Source organism: Mesoplodon bidens (genome assembly GCF_964165515.1).
Source record: "Mesoplodon bidens genome assembly, chromosome: 11".
Lineage (NCBI taxonomy): Eukaryota > Metazoa > Chordata > Mammalia > Artiodactyla > Ziphiidae > Mesoplodon > Mesoplodon bidens.
Genome location: NC_138167.1, coordinates 55,545,071 through 55,562,869, shown reverse-complemented (window position 1 = coordinate 55,562,869; position 17,799 = coordinate 55,545,071). Strand labels below are relative to the sequence as shown.

Here is a 17,799-nt window from a genome sequence, read left to right as displayed (position 1 = left end):
CTTTTGACCACCTTCAAAAGCACCTGTGTTTTATATTCTTTAATTATGAAGATAGGAAAATGTTTATAAGAGTACTCCCCATTCTCTAGCCCCATTTCCCATAAACTCATAAATTCCATTTTTATTTATTATACAAAAAGCAATCTAGGTCAGGGTTTCTCAACCTCTGAACTGATGCTGTTTGGGACTTGATAATTCTTTATTATGAGGGGTATCCTGTGCATTGCAGGGTGTTTAGCAGCATCCTTGGCCGCTAACCACTAGATGTCAGTAGTATCTCCTCACCCCTGTCTCAGATTTGACAATCAAAAATGTCTCCAAGCACTGTCAAAGGTGGGGGCTGGGGATAGGGAGCAACGTCACCCTAGTTGAGAACCACTGATCTGAACAAATCAGATAAGTCCTTCTAAAAACATTTTACAATCAGAAACACCCTGGTATCTTTATGCTGGGATGATCTGGGGGAGGTCATTCATCTCCCTCCCTTCCGCATTTTCTTTGTGGGACAGGAGTGAATTTTAGGGCTTCAGTTATTAACCCTTTCCTTCCCAGATAGCAGTTACTATTAGGCAGTGACTAATATGACACATATTAATAGATTTGTGAATATTAGTAGACTTGTTTTTGTAAATACAGTTGACCCTTGAACAACACAGATTAGAACAGTATGGGTCCACTTATCTGCAATTTTTTTTCAATAAATATAGTACCTGTATTTTTATTTTACAGATCTTTAACTAAATGTAGGGAAAAGTTTGTGTTCAATTAGGGATTATAGTGTGTGAAATCAAAAGAACTAGGGTTTGAGTCCTGATTGTATCCAAACTGTTTCAGCTTCCTTTCCTTGGGTGAGACATTTTTCAGTTCCTTTGTTTTTGAGGCAGAGACAGCAGTGTGCAGATTTTCCACAGCACTCGGGGCTTCTGCATTCCTAACCCCATGTTGTGTGTTGTGCAAGGGTCAACTGAATATTTTAAAATACACATATATGGGGTTTTGTTTGTCTATCTGAAGAGTTATGAGAGGGGGTACATTTCCTCTTTGAGGGACTATTTTTCCAGAGAGCCACAATAAAAGATACTTCAGTGGTATTATTTGTCATTTTTTTCACACCTTTCTGTCACAAGTACACAATAGCAGTCCTTAACCTTATTTTTGCTCTTAGTTACCTGCAGGGTACGACAGCCCATACTCCAATTTAATATGGCAGTGATTATGAAATAGGGAAGGGCTTTAAAAAATTAGAAAACTCTACTACTCCCACCTGAAATTTTTATGTTTCCCTAGAGTGTATTTCGTTTCTCTGCTCATTAAATTTTTTCTTTGTTGTCACTAGTTGTTCAGATTGAAGGGAATCAGAGCAGGATATGTCTATTATTTAAGTCTCCATCTCTTCTTGTCTCCCTTCCCCCTCCACTTGCTTTCCTTCTCTTTTCCTTCTTCTATTTGCCCAATCCTATTTTGAATCCAATACTTAACTGTTACTATAGCCTTCGTTTCCCCCTGAAACTCCATCTTAGTTCATGGAGTAGAAGAAGGAAGAGAAAACATTAAAGGAGACTTGATTCAGTGAAACTAGTGGGTCATATTTCTCTTTGAAACAGATATAATTACAAAAGATACAATTTATTGAGTTTTTCTGCTTGCACAGATTAACCTAAGTGCTTTGTACTTTCTTTTCAAAAGGTGACGGCAGTTTTGGATCTGTTTATCGAGCATCCTATGAAGGAGAAGAAGTGGCTGTGAAGATTTTTAATAAACATACATCACTTAGACTGTTAAGACAAGTAAGAAATGCAACAATATTATTACATTAAATCATACATTGTTAATCTCCTGGAACTCTTGTTTTGCATGCATTTGTAATTACCATATTTTCCCTCAAAGTTTACTTGAGTTTAGTTATGAAATCCTACTTTTGTCCTTTCTTTATGGAGTGAAATAGGTTTCTCCTGTTGAAAAACAAAGACAGTATTCTGAGAATTCTTGTTCCAGGCTTTACAAGCACAGAAGAAAAGAGGGTACCTTTTTCACATTTTTGTAATTCAAAGAACCCAAAATCCATACAACAGTAGTCCATTTAAAAACTTCTCTTGGCCTCAGTTAAGTCACACGTTCTTTTCTCGGCAAGCACCAATGTTCAGGGCAGTACCGTTGCTGATTGGCTTAGGCCTGTGTTATTGAACCAATCACTGTGATAATGAGCAGGGTATTATTTAAAATATCCCCCCCTTTCCCTGAAGCTGAGATTGGGGTCAGTTCCCCTTAAAGTTCATGGGCTGCTTGGCTGAGGGTTGGATACTTCAGCAAAAGTCAGGGTACAGTTAGGAAGAGTGAAAGTTGATTGAATGCATAACCAAGAGTGGTCACTCCAGTACCCTCTCTTGTTTTGAATACTGGTGGGGATTTATTTCTTTTTTCTGAGTCTTTCCTAACAGTAGGAATGAGTGAGAGGGACAGGGTGAGAGGAGAGATAAAATCCATGTGACTTCTGCAGTCTTACACCAGAACTCAACCATATTTTTGAATCTATTCATTCTTATATTTTTCTTGATTTATTAAAAAAAATTGTGCCTGAATCTGAATCTAAATAACTTATATATATATATAAAAAATACAGTTGCAATATATTAGTTACTCTGAATAATGAAAATAATTTCATGTCTGGGTAAAATATCCTGGAGTAATTTTGATTATTAGCACCAAAAATTACACTGTAGCTCTAGGAATAAGCTAATAAATATTTTGTATATAATATTTTACAAGTCAGTGAACCAAATCTGAGCACAATCTCTTTCTATCTGTAGGCAGTTTGTTGTATTAATTGTAATTTTCCAGTCTTGATCATTAGTCTTCAGTATGTTTCAAATTTTATGTAATGTGCTCAGGGAACCTTGTTGGAAATCAGAACACTAGAAAGGTTTATGGGACTGATTAGTGTATGGGCAGCTAGGTGAACCGAGGAAATGGTAGAAGAAATAGAAACAATAGAGTGTATGTAATATCCCTCTTTAGAAAAACAGAAAAGGAAAGGAAAGGAAAACCCTTCAGTGTTCAGTGCTGCATTTTAAGGGTCATTCTACCTGCGGTCATGAATCTGGGCTGATCTGTTACACTCTTTTTGTTCCTTTCTCTTTGCAATCAGTGAGCTGTTTTTCTAGGATAGGAAATTTGGATTAGGCTCCAGTCTGTGCTTATGAAAGAAAACAAAGCTAACTTGACTTGTTCTCATCAGTTTTAGCCAACTGAGCTAATCAGACATAGAAGAAAAAAAGATTTTTACCTACTAAGGAAGTATGATTGCAGTCTGAAGCCCGTGTTCTTGAAAAATCCCCTCTCAGAGTGTTGAGCCTTTATTCTTCAGCTTGCAGAATTCTTCACACATCAGTTTCCTGATAAATGCAGTTGGCACTGATACTCATCTTTTGAAGCTGGTTGTCAAGAAACAGAGCTTCTGCAGAAATCATAATTTAAAACATGCATCAGTTTAATACCACATAAGCTATAAATTTCAACTAAATACAGTTTCAGAGTAGAGTGAAATATACAGAATAATGTGTATGGAATTCAAAACAATAGTATCATGAAACAGGTTGTAAAGTCTCACAAGATGTGGCCTAGGAATCAGATTGGAGACCTCTCTGTTCCAGCTAACTTCTTGGATTAGAGAGAGGTTGTTGCACCTGGTGATTGCTTTCTTTAGTAAGGGTGGTCCAAGACAGGTCACTCTGAGGAAGTAAGAGTTTTGAGCTAAGATCTGAATGGCAAGAAGCCTTTAGCTGTGTGAAGGGTGAAGGGATTTCTAGGCAGAGGGATCAGCAAGGGCAAAGGCTCTGTGGCTGGAAGGAAGGAGCCGGGTGTGTGTGGTGCTGGGGATTTAATGAACACCAGTGTGGCAGAAAGGTGGTGAATAAGGAAGAGAGAGAAAGGAGATGACGTTTGAAAGATGGGCTAAGGCAGATCAGGTCAGGGGCCACGAAGGCTGTGTAAGTGCATGGGATCTTAATCTATTGGGTTGGCCAAAAAGTTCGTTTGGGTTTTTCTGTAACACCTTGTGGAAAAACCCAAACGAACTTTTTGGCCAACCCAATAAAAGTAACAGGAAGTCATTAGAGAGTTTTCAGGCAGGGGCAATGCCATACATTTCTTTAGACTTAGGCATTTCTCTCCAGAAAACTCTCTAGTCATTAAACCAGAGATAATAGGCAGGTTGTACCTCACATGCCTCAACGTGCTGTTGATTAGTAGTGGCTGCTTAGGATGTTGGGCTGAGAAGGATTCTGTGGCTAAGGAGGATTCAGTAGGTAAGACTGACATGACCTATTAGTGTGCCACAATGTATGTCCTGTCCTAGCATTAAATGTTCTGATAAGGCAGAGCAAACGGAAAGAGAGAACTTAAAATTTTAATTCAGAATATGGTTGCAAAACCAGTGGTTTAATTCTGAAAATGTTGAAAATGTAAAAAAGCTCAAAGAAGAAATGGAAAGTGTGCTGTAGTCCAGTCACTCAGGGAAAACTGTGCTCCAAGTGTTGATGGGCTTAAGGAAGGAGACACTTGGGTAAAAGGTGATTGTCTGTGACTCTGAAATGATTCTTGACTTTGCAGGAGCTGGTGGTGCTTTGCCACCTCCACCATCCCAGCTTAATATCTTTGCTGGCAGCTGGGGTTCGTCCTCGAATGTTGGTCATGGAGTTAGCCTCCAAGGGTTCCCTGGATCGTCTGCTTCAACAAGACAAAGCCAGTCTCGCCAGAACACTGCAACACAGGATCGCATTACATGTGGCTGATGGTCTGAGGTAATAGATTAGGTCATTGATGTTTTCTATTCAGGGCGTGATGAGCGTGAGCCCAAAGTTACTCTCAGACTTTGAGAAGAGCGCTTCCCTGTAACAATGTGTCCTGGTAATATTTCACAAACTATTTGGGTGTAAAACTACCATTTCCCTGATGAGATTTTATAATTTCATAAAATAAGAGTAGGAAGAGCGTGCAGATCTCATAGCTAGCAGAAGCAGAGTTGGAACCCAGGAGGCCTCCTCCAGAGCCCATGTTCTTAACCCTGTATTGACCTACCTTCCCTAAAAAAATATAGGTAAGGCTTCAAAGTATCAAGGAAAGTGTCAATTATAATGGGTAATTCTAATGAGGAAAGATGAGGCCATATTTCTGAAGGGGACTGGAGTGATTTGAGTTGGGTTGTCCTGTAAGACCATAGTGTGTCTCAGAGGTGCACCCAGCCCCGTGGCCAGATGGCATCTGGACAGAGCCTTGGAGAGTGGAAAGGCCATAACCTTTGGAGACAGAGGGACTGTCCACACACTTGCTTTGATTTTATATCTCTGATTCTCTCTTTTTGTAGTCTCTAAACTGTGCCTAATACTTAGTGAATAGTGTTTTGAGTTCTTCTGTAATAATTGAAGACATCCCAAGTCAAACTCTTGATTTCCCCCTTTTCCACTGCTCTCCATCTCCGGTCACCCAGTTGTGTCACCTTGGAATCATCGTTTAGTCCTTCCTTTCTCTCACATCCCACACCTCATCCTTCAGCAAATGTCTTTAGCAAACATATCTCAGTGCAGCTCCTTCTCCTAACTTCTCTCCCTCCCAGCAATGTCTAGGCTGCTGTCGTCTCTTCCCGCCCAGCTGGTCTCCCTGCTTTCACCTTTGCCTCCCAGATAACCTGCTTTTCACACGGTAGCCAGAGTGATCGTTCTAACATGGAAGTTGGATCACATTTTTCTCCTGTTATCAACCCTCTCCTACCTCACTCTCTGGTCACTGTGCTCAGCCACTCGCCTCCCTGAGGCTTCTGGAATATACCAGAGACTTTACACCAGCTATTCTCTCGGCCAGAATGTCGAACCTCCAGATATCCTCTTGGCTCACTTCTCATTTCATTCAGGTTTCTCCTCAGAGAGGGTGTCCCTGACTTCTTGTGTCTCTTTGGCACCTGTAGCACTTATCACTGCTGGGTATTCTTTATGTTTTTATTTTAAGAGTTTGTTTATTGTCTGTCTTTGCCACCAGAATCTAAGTGCCACGATAGCAAGGATTTTTCATCTTGTTCACCGTTGTACCTCAGCACCTAGAACGGTGCGTTCTCATTACACATGTTGCCACTGGGGAGAGAGGGAGGAAGGAAGGAAGACAGTGCCTGGTGCATGGTAGCCACAGAGTGGATGCAAATTTCCTTCTCTTCCTTTCCTTCTTAAATAGTGTCTATTCCTTTTGAGCAGTATCCAGAAATGTAAATGGAATGGATGGTAAGGAGAACAAACACTGATCACAAACAAATAAAACTAAACTATTGACATATACGATATAACTATTAATACTGTATAGGGAATATAATAGGGGAATAAAATGAGTAGATTTCCTTTCCTGAAAGAGTCCGGAAGCTATTGAAAAACACAGATTATTATATGAAACAGGAATGCAAAGATTTGGATCTGGGTTGCTACATCTACTTTTGAACACCAGGGGGAACCTTGTACTAAATTAATCTAGATAAAGGGCAACTATGTCTTACGTATTTCAAAAGCTGTATTGGTCATTTTCCTTGATTAAACCGACTCCAGGTCCTGGTTTTCCCCTAAATCTTCCACATAATTCCCAAAGTGCTTATTTATAAAATGAATAATTGATTTTTTAAAAATCCATCACTATTTGAAAGACCTCATCTCTTAAGTAACTTGAAGACCTTACTTAAAATAACAAATCCAGCAGTTTCTGTTAAAGTAAATGAAATCTCATCATATTTTCCAATCATTTGCCTGATTTGTTTTCAGCATAATGCCAAGGGAGCTTTCTGGGTCTTGTGCTACAAGAGGCTAGTAGATTTCAGTAGCAATCGATCTTCTCCCAGCACTAAGTATATTTAAAAATCTCAGCATTAGGGTTTGTCTTCCCAAATATATTTTAGCACAGAGCTATAACTATGGAGGTAGAAAGAGACAATAAAGTCGCACGCCTCTGCAGTCCCTTAAATGATGGAGCTGTTTAGAGTGACATACAGGAACTTTCTTCGTGTTACATATTTTCTCTTTTGCAGTCTTGCCTTCAGCTATTAGCTTACACCTCTAACTGTCTGCTGCTTTGAGTTCTTTATTATAATTCTCAACTACCTTTGAAGATATGGTCACCTATATTTCCCATAAGCTTCTGTGTTTCAGTATTTTCAAAATTGAATTTGCTTTCTCTTTTTCCTTCCACCATGAATCTCTTCTTTATCTTATATCTCCCATTTGCCAACAAAGGTCTTTGTAGTCACATCCAGAGCAACCCCCTCTCCCACAAAAGTAAGTACTCATTTGTCCGCCAGGTCCTTGACTATTTTACATCATCTTTTCAATTGGTTAATTTATTTTTATGCCACTACTGCTGACTTGGTCCGGTACCTCCGGGGAACTTTCAGAACATTTCTGATATTATATTTTTCTAAAAAAAAAATCTAATTATCCTTGAAATTCCCTGGCATCCCAAGTTATCTGCAGAATACATCTAAACTCCTTGGCCATAGCATCAAAACTCTTTATGTATGCCTCTAGCCTGCCTCTCCAGCCTCCTCCTATTCCACTGCCCTCGTTCTAACCATGCTGAAGGGCTTGACTTCTCACTGACATCCATGTCTGTCTTTGCATTTGTCATTCCTGTCTTTTCAAAAAATTGTCTGCCTAGAGAACTCATTTTCCTCTAGAATTTGCTCACATACCATCTCCACAATGATGTCTGACTGCACCATGAAGAGTTGGTTTGTCTAACACATGTTTCTTGAGTCTCCATGCTGGACTTTGTGCTGGCTGCTGAAGAAGGAAAGATAGAAATTATATTGCTCTTATCAAGGTTTAAAACTTACAGTCTAGTGGGAGAGTCTGCTTTTCTATCTGTACCTTTGTGCTTTTCTTCCTCTGGCTTCCCTAGCATTTGGTACTCATCACATTTCTGCAACCTTGTTTGAGCATCTGTCTCTCCTAGATTGTGGCCCCTCAAGAGCAGGGAGACAAAGATGACATTATATCCCCAGTGACTGTCCCTCATAGATGCCCAATATATATTTGTTAAATGAATGAAGACATTCTATTTTTAGAGTAATTCTCTTTAGGATGAGATAAAGTTTACTTTAAGTTATAAGAGTTTCTTAGCAACATTGATGACAATCACAATTTAAAAATGACTAGTTGAGTTTAGACCAGTTTGTTTTAATAAGATATTTGACAATGCTCGCTGTCATGTAATACATAAATTATGGCTGAATTATTCTTAGTAAGACAAGATCTGTACTTGTTAATATTTCGAAAGCTATTCTGCTATTCTATTAAAAGCTATTAAAACTGCACTTTTAAGATTAAATTCTATAACTGAACATTTTAACTAATCCAGATAATCTTTCTCTCCCACTGACATAATTTCAAATTAAGTTTAACTAATTTTTTTTAACCTTTGGAAAGTATTCCGAGAGAGTCTGTATTCTATAAATATTCTGAAAGAGGCATGCATTATGAAGGATTTGGATTCTATTCAATTATGTATGACTTGGCTTTAACTTTTTTGTTCTTAATCTCCCAGCTTTTCTCTTCAGCAGGGCAAAGTAGCTAATGGCTTTTCAGTAAGCCCTTAGTAAATTTTTCTTTTAAGCCCATAACTTATTATTAAGGTCAGCTTCATTAGTACATCTATCTTACTTTTCAACCAAAAATATATTTACTGAAAGGAATAGGCCTAATGTCAAATGTCTTAACTACATCCTGGTAGAGAAAGAATCCTCTCCTGCATTAGTTGATGCAGTTAAATGATACATACACTCCCATCAATCAGTGGAAAGTTCAGGGTATTGCCACTCTGCTCCTAATCCCCTTAGCAGTGATTGGTATTAGGTAATGGAGTAAATATTTATTAATATAATGTGAACCTAAACCAAAAGCCACAAACAATGGATTTAAATTTACCTCTATTAAGTTCTATGAAAAATTCTTTTCTCAAGGTAGGACATAATGTAATTGTGAGATCATGTGCAGAGCTATGGCAAATTTAATGTCACGGGGCAGGGTAAACAGAGTGGGGGAAATCTGAATTTTGCGAGTGTGTAAGGAAGGGTAATAGAGTTACTTTAGTAGTTGGGGCAAAGTAATAGCTCTTCGGCCATGTTTCCAGAATGGACAAGACCTGGTTGAGATGAAAACTTTTTATTTTTTATATTAACTAGTTTTTATTCTTCACCTACAGTGAGTGTCCAGCTCTAGTTGCTGATGGTTGAATGGATCCGTTTCTCAAAGGAAAGACTTTAAAATCCCCCATATCACATTTCCCAAGACAATGTTTTACTCATTCCAACTCTCAGTCTAAAATGTTCTTTGATAATTTATAACAGAATTGGGTTTTAAAGTAAATTACATCTTCAAATGGTACAGTATTGATAGCTAGAAAAGTCTTTTATTTTGATTTATTACTATTGAAAAAGTAGAAAATATTTTCCAAAAAATTAAGAAATAGTTTAGTCAGAAAAAAATGAATATCAAAGGAGAGATGGAATAGAGAGAATTTTAAAAGCTAAGAAAAACTTCTCTGTGGTTTTTAAGAAAATTAAAACTTAAATAAATGGGAGTTATAACAAAATACTATCACTTCTAATTTAACATATATACATTTTAAACTAATTAAAATAGTCACATGGTATTGAGGGAATTCAGAGTTCCTTTTAAGTAGTTATTAAAGTATACAGAAGAGAAGTCTTCAAAAATTGGTACTTTGTTTAAAGTGGTTGTGCCTTAAAGTTTAAATCACTTATCGGGATTGACATGTCTTTTTGTTTGTTTGTTTTAAAAGCATAAGCTTGCTCTGTAATATTGGACTTGTAGGTTTTGATTTCCTTCTACAGTATCTCTTAACTTTGAAGGTGAAACCTAGCACAGAATTTTTGATGCTTTGTGTAATAAACATATATATTTTTTTAAAATAACGACAAAATTTATTATGGTATAATCACAGTTTAATAAGGTTTCCTGTGCATTTCACGGCAGATACCTCCACTCAGCCATGATTATATACCGTGACTTGAAGCCCCACAACGTGTTGCTTTTCACCCTGTATCCCAATGCCGCCATCATTGCCAAGATTGCGGACTATGGGATTGCTCAGTACTGCTGTAGAATGGGGATAAAAACGTCAGAGGGCACACCAGGTGGGTGACAAGGTTTGTGTGATAATTCCCTCTTCAGAATGAATAACCACTGACTTCAGTTGTGAGTTCAGGAGAATCAAGAGAACACTGTAGCCTATCACACTGTGAACAGATATTTGTTGTGACCAGTACGTGAATAATTGTGACCAGTACATTTGTGATTTTGATCATTATATCCTGTAGGGCAAAAAAATCAACTGATATAATTTTCCAGGGTAAAAAACAAATTAAAAAAACAGAGTATGTTTTATGGCAAGTTATATTTTTAAAAGTTGGACTTCTTAAAAATATTTAAATACTCCAGAGCTGGTGAAAAGGAACCTCAAAGTTTTAATCTAGCTACTGTTAACACTTACCTAAAAATGAGGCAAACCAAATTCAGGTTTGCAAACCCTTTTTTGCAACTTTGAAAATCCAAAGTTTTTTTTAATAACTGATTTGGTGGCAAAATCTGACCCAATCGAATTGATCCTTGTTAGGATCTTTATTTCTCATATTCACTGTGAATGTGTGTATGTTTCACAGCAGAAATATAAACATGTTTGTTTGAGTACAGGATGTTGGCTCTGATCCCACTGAAGTTTTATGTAATTTGTTTTATGCATTATTACTTTCTTAAATATGAAAAAGTATAAATTCCTAAATACTTCTAGCTCCAAGAGTTTCAGATAGGGACTTTGGGAATGGTGTTCTTAGTTGCACTGTTCTTGATACAAGCATACTTTCTTATTCTTTTTAAAAAACTTTTTAATTAAAAAAATTTTTAATTTTAATTTTATTGGAGTATAGTTGACTTACAGTGTTGTGTTTCAGGTGTGCAACCAAGTGATTCAGTTTTACATATACATATATTCATTCTTTTTTAGATTCTTTTCTCATATAGTTTATCACAGAATATTGAGTAGAGTTCCCTCTGCTATACAGTAGGTCCTTGTTGGTTACCTTCCTTATATATAGTAGTGTGTGTATGTTCATTCCAAGCTCCTGATTTATCCCTCCCCACCACTTTCGCCTTTGGTAACCATAAGTTTGTTTTTGATATCGCCAAGTTTGTTTCTGTTTTGTAAATAAGTTCATTTGTATCATTTAAAAAAAATTGGATTCTACATATGAGTGATATCATCTGAGATTTGTCTTTCTCTCTCTGACTTCACTTAGTATGATAATCTCTAGGTCCACTGTGTTGCTGCAAATGGCATTATTTCATTTTTTTTATGGCTGAGTAATAGTCCAGTGTATATATGTACCACATCTTCTTTATCCATTCCTCTGTCGATGGGCATTTAGGTTGATTCCATGTCTTGGCTATTGTAAACAGTGCTGCAGTGAACATTGGGGTGCACGTATCTTTTCAGATTATGGTTTTCTCAGGGTATATGCCCCGTAGTGAGATTGCTGGGTCATATGGTAGTTCTATTTTTAGTGTTTTAAGGAACCTCCATACTGTTCTCCATAGTGGCTGTACCAATTTACATCCCCACCAACAGTGTAGGAGGGTTCTGACTGGTACAGGAATTTAAACCTTCAAACATTGAACTTTGTTTTTCTTTCTTCATAATTTATAGGTTGTTAATACTTCAATACTTAAAAGTACTGTAGTGTCTCTATTTGTATAGCAATATGAGTCATGTTACTATGTAAAATTTTGCGTACTGTTATATTTGTGGTCTCCAGAAATCACAGGCATCATTTTCTTACCTTAGATTTTAGTATTGCTTTTAAGGGTCATACCCAACTGTTTTTTTTTTTTGTCATGCCTGCTGTAATACTCCTATTACTTTAACTGTAAACTGACTTTCTACCAGTGAAAATTCTATTTCCTTTGTTCTTGGGTTTTCATGATCTTATACTCAAACATGTTCTTTCCACGTGGAGTCCTCCCTCCCTTTCTCAGCTCTCTTTCCTCTTCTAGTATTAGATTCATCAGAATCTCAGCCTCCGATTAGTAAGAAACAGTCATAGGGCAAGTAATCTGTACAGACATCTTGTCTTTCAGATTTCAGTTTGTGTGGGAATAGAAAATTGAAGGGTTGACATCTGTTTAGTGGGGGGCAGCTCTAGCTGTGGAGAAATCTTACATGGTTAGTTATTTGTAAATAAAATTACAGGTGGCTTTACATCATCTTGATGATTGCAGCTCAATTAAAACACATTCTTAAGACAGAAGAAAGTACTTTAGAGAATATCTGACTAGGCAAAATTGCTCCCTACCCTCTTCCCCTTTCCCCATTTTTGTCCTTAGATTAGCAGATGGCCCCAGCTTCCAACGCCTGGTTTTATTTTTGCTCCAAATACATATCTTCTCTTTCATTTTACATGGCTATCTGTTGGAAGTAGAGTGTGCATTCTCATAAACATTTCAAAGAATATTTTCTGGCTCAAGTGTCTCTGGATTGTTCAATAATAATAAAATAATTATGTCTTCAGCACCTGCTGTGTCCCAGGCTCAGGGCCAGATACATTAGACACATGGTAACCTATCTTCATGCCAGGGCTGAAGGTTGGCTTTTATCTTCTCATCTATAAAATGAGGAAGCTGAGGCTCAGTGAGATTGTGTAACTTGCACAAAGTCATGCAGTAAGTGGCCAAGATAAAGCTCAGTCTAAATGACATTTGAATCCAGAGCTATTTGGCTTTAAGTCCTATACAGGCATACCTTATTTTATTGTACTTTGCTTTATTATGCTTTGCAGATGTTGTGTTTCTTACAAATTGCAGGTTTGTGGCAACCGTGCATCAAGCCAGTCTGTCAGAGCTATTTTTTCAACAGCATTTGCTAACTTTGGGTCTCTGTGTCACATTTTGATTATTCTCACGATATTTCAAACTTCTTCATTATTATTATATTTGTTTTGGTGATCTGTGATCAGTGACATTACTATTGCAAAAAGATTGGGGCTTGCTAACAGCTCAGATGATCGTTAGCAGTTTTTAACAATAAAGTATTTTTAAATAAAGGATTGTACATTATTTTTAGACATAGTGCTATTGCACATTAATAGACTGCAGTATTGTAAACATAACTTTTATATGCACTGGGAAACCAAAAAATTTGTATGACTCACTTTATTGCGATACTTGCTTTATTGAGGTGATCTGGCACCAAACCTGCAATATCTCCAAGGTATGCCTGTAGTCGCTCTCCCGGATCACATGCAACTATGACATATACTTAAAGAGGTTTACTTAACCTTAGTTATTAAAAATCCAAATAAACAAAGCAAAATGACAGGGCCAGAAACCACAAATATTGTCAAGTACAGGTTTGGAAGAATAATCTTAGAAGATGGGATTCCACAGGCCTCGTAAGCCCACCTAGAAATAGGCACATGACAGCGTTCTTCTCTTGGAAGATCTGCTCATTACTGTCATGTCTCATGAAGGTGGGCCAGGCCACTCATCTGGGGCCTGCAATTTGTTCCCCCTCCCCCCAGCCACGTCACTGTGTTTGTGGCGAGGAAATCCTGCTGTTGAAGCCTCAACCCCCTACTTGGCAGTGGACCTTTCTGATCCTTGTAGATTGTGCTCCCTCAGTGGGCTAGGCCAGCCAGCAGTCAGCTCATTTCAACTCTGTTCAAACTCATGGCCCTTCATTTTATGTGTCTTCCTGGTTTGGGTCAAAACCGTCTATAGTTCAATATCCAACTGATTTTTCATACCAAGCCAGATACTTGTCCCTGACCCCTTTTAATCTGCTGTATCAATGTGCAGTAACACAAGTATGGAGAAAGATCATGACAGGAAACCCAGAGCCCGATTCTTTCTGTTCTGCTCGCTTTTCCCCCAGGCTGCTTAATACATGGTAAGCACTTTTTCTTGCTATATCTTGGACCTTCTCTTTATCATTACTGTATTTATTATTGTTAGAGCACTTCTAATCACCTCAGCCCTAAACTCAAATTAAAAATTTTAAATAACAGTAATTGTCACCACTGCTGCCACCATCACCAGACTTTTCCTTCCCCAGAGCAATTATGTTTGAGAAGAAAATCACTCCCTCTCATATGATTTTAGTTCTCTCCTTGTCTTTTCCTTTTTAATGGATCTTCCTGTTAATGTAATACTTAGAAACTTTATGAGAAACAAAATATAAGGTTTAACTTGGAAATTTTAGAGAAACAAAAGACCATGTGTTTGTTAAACTTTTGTGAATTTTTATACTAACTCTTACTGTGGTGCATCAACACCGTGTGTGCATGTGAGTGTGGGTTCATTACTGTTGTCTCAGGGAATATGGTAATGGGAGCAAACCTTTCGTGGCACGAACAGAGTGCTTGTCTCATGCTTAGCCCTTTGCATAGGTTGATTATCTCGTTTAACCCTCATGACCCTCTGACACGAGTCCTGTTATTATTCCTGGTTTACAGATAAGGAAACTAAATAAAGCTTAGGGACCATTAAAAATGTCTATAGGGTCACATAAGACACAAACCCAACCTTCCTGAGAACACAGCCCCTGGCCAGGTACCATCACAGCTGGAGCGCAAAGGTAGAAACAATTTGGTTATTGGCAAGTACCACAGCACCGTGTCTGTCTACATTTTCAAAGGTAAATATGGGATGGAAACTTTCAACTTCAAATAATTTGGAGAGATTCAACTTTAACTCAGTCAAATGGGTATGTATGTATTATATCCTGTTAGAAACAATGGTTAATTCTGGGTCTTATGACAGTTACACTGTTGACTGAGATGGATGCTGACTGTTGGCTTTTACCCCGCCAACATCCACAGAAATACAACAGTCTTTGGATAAACAAAAATGTTATTCTCTGGTTATACCTATCATCTGATAGAAATTATGAAACATGCTCTACTCAGACTTTTTGGAAAGTAAAAAAGGAAGTATATGTTTCTGTGTACTTTGTGATATATAGTCAGACCTAATTTATAAATTTCTCGTGTTTTTGATCTATGGATCTTTTAAATGCAGACTTATCTGAAAAAGTATCTCTAAATATAGTTTTTAGACAAATACATCATATTTTCCAAATTATTTTAACACTGTAACTTGTAATAATTCTCTAAGGGAAAGGTATTCTTATTTTTTATTCATTTATTCATGCATCTGGCAATAATTTATTTAATGTTTACCAAATATCAAACTGGTGTCACTACTTAATAGCTGTGTGGTGCTCAAGATTCACTTTCTGGGGCTCAGTTTTCATTTCTGTAAATTGTGACGAGAAAAATAATGCCTACCTCAAAGAGTTGTTTCAGGGTAAAATGAGGTAACCCATGTAAGTAACATAGAGAAGAGCTGGCATGTTGCAGTTGCGCCAAGTGTGTTAGGTGTTTTAGTGGTAAACTTGGAGAATAGGCATGAATAAATGTAAATTTTAGTCTCCAGAAGCACACATTTTGCCAGGAGAAACAGGGCTGTAAACAATAATCATAAAGCATTGTATCAGTTTCAGTAGGAGATCTAGTTCAAGGTACAGTGATAGTGCAAGCTGCAGGTGGTTAACTGAGCTATGGGTCGTCAGGACTTCCTTCATAGAGGAGGTGACTCTGGAATGACATCTTAAAGGAGAAGTTTGAGGTTTGAGTAAATAAATAAATAAGTGGGAGGAGACATTTCAGGCAAAATGTGCTAAGGTAGAAAATGACTTGTCTCATTCTGATAACTGCAAGAAGTTCTGTGCGGTCTAAGTGACAGATGGAGGATGGAGGATTCTTTGGTTATGTTTTTCAATTCTGGCTGTATATTAGATAACATGTAGGGCTTAAGAGATATATCCCCTGGGGTTGTGTCCTTTACAGTTGTATTTTAGAAGGTGTGGAGCAGGGGCTCTCAATGTGGCCACATGTTTGAAGCTCCTGGAGGACTTTCAAATGTATGGGTAGCAGGACCCCATGCCCAGGATTCTGATTTAACTAGTTTGGGTGGAGCCCAGACACTGAGGTTATTTAAATGATCCCCAGGTGATTCCCATCTCTTCATCATATAAATAGTGTCATTGCCTCTATAAATCCGTTATAAGATGGGCAGCTCAAATTTTGATATTGTCTCACATTAGGGAAAATGTTATTTGCAGAAAAACTTTTAACAAGATGATTAGCATTTACTCTAGATTTTGAGAGTATTAGCCTGTGATATAAACAAAAAGTTATGAGAGTAAATATGAATAGCATTTAGACTTATGTTCAAATAAAAAGAGCAAATGTCTATTTTAAATTAATCTTTCTCAATGGTGCACATTCTAGGCACCGCAGCAGATTCTGGAGATAGATATATATGACCTAATGACTATTGGCTCTCTAGATTCTGTTAAACTTGGGCTGTGAAGTCAGAGTGTCTTAGTTTGAATCCTTGCTCTACCACTTACTAGTCAGGGCTGGAGAAATTACCTAATTCCTTTCCTTGGTTAAACAGTAGTACTAATAATAGTATCTGTTTTAGGGGATTGTTGTGAAAATTAGATGAGAAATTCATGTAAAGTGTTTAGCACAATGCCTGGCACATTCCTTAGCTGTCTTTGCTTTCCTGGACTCTCTGCTCTGTCTTCTTCTTCTTTTTTTTTTTTTAAGCGGTACTCGGGCCTCTCGCTGTTGTGGCCTCTCCCGTTGTGGAGCACAGGCTCTGGACGTGCAGGCTCAGTGGCCACGGCTCACGGGCCCAGCCGCTCCGCAGCGTGTAAGATCTTCCCAGACCGGGGCACGAACCCGTGTCCCCTGCATCGGCAGGTGGACTCTCAACCAGTGCACCACCAGGGAAGCCCTCTGCTCTGTCTTCTTAACACAGGGGGCCCCCTTCTTAACACAGAAGGCTCTGTTTGCCTTCCCTTTCCCTGTCCTCTGAAGACCACTCAGAAAACTCATCTTGTTTGTTTGCTCTCTCTCTCTCTCTATTTTCCTGGTGTCCAGAGTTTCATCCATGTTGTCTAGTTATTTCATTGTTTTATGCAGAATGGTAAGTCTAGTCCCTGTTATTCTGTCTTACCTAGAAGTAGAAGTGATACATGTTTAAATAAATGACTTATTTGAACAGCCTAATACAACAATATACATTTAGGATTTTAGTTAGTACTTAACATTTGTAGTCTTTGAGGGGCATCAATGCTAAACAGCATATCTGTGTAGTACAGTAGCAGGGTCCATACCCACCATAGATCATTCACAGTATTAGATCAGGTGACAACACTGTCTTTTTGTAAACAGACAGGAGATGTTTCTATTTCTAGCCTTCCAGTGACAAGTAACATTAAAAGTTGTTCATTTTCTTCCCAAATTAAATTCAGTGGTGAATACATTGAGTAGCTTGAAATGTTATTCTTCCTGTTACTACTATGGTGACCAGTATACTGAAATATAAGGCAAAATTTTTTGAAGAAATTGCAGTTGCTTTTCCAGGGCAGTCCTCAATGATAAGGATACACGTAGAGTAGCTTGGAGGATCTTATGGTTTAGATTGATAGTTAAATGTTATGTTGGTAGCTTAGGTCTTGATGCCCTCAGTCCCCCTCCTCTCCCCATTTTGGTTGAAAGACTCCATGATGTTTTAAATTAAGGTTTGATTTGCAAAACATAAGGTTGTGAGTTGAAAGCAGCAAATGCTATTGAGCAGGTCAAAAGATGTGTTTCTAATAAATTAGTGGAAATAATAACACTGGCAACAA

The 17,799-nt window shown here is 37.8% G+C and overlaps 1 protein-coding gene across 7 annotated transcripts in view; it reads left to right on the top strand.

Moving 5' to 3' along the window:
* Positions 1-17,799, top strand: part of LRRK2 (leucine rich repeat kinase 2) — a 142,494-nt gene that overhangs the window by 103,516 nt on the left and 21,179 nt on the right. For all 7 annotated transcript variants that reach the window (XM_081249269.1, XM_081249267.1, XM_081249265.1 and 4 more), the window contains 3 exons: positions 1,687-1,787; positions 4,609-4,799; positions 10,020-10,180. In XM_081249269.1, the coding sequence (XP_081105395.1) occupies positions 1,687-1,787; positions 4,609-4,799; positions 10,020-10,180 (453 nt within the window). The remainder of the gene's footprint in view (positions 1-1,686; positions 1,788-4,608; positions 4,800-10,019; positions 10,181-17,799) is intronic.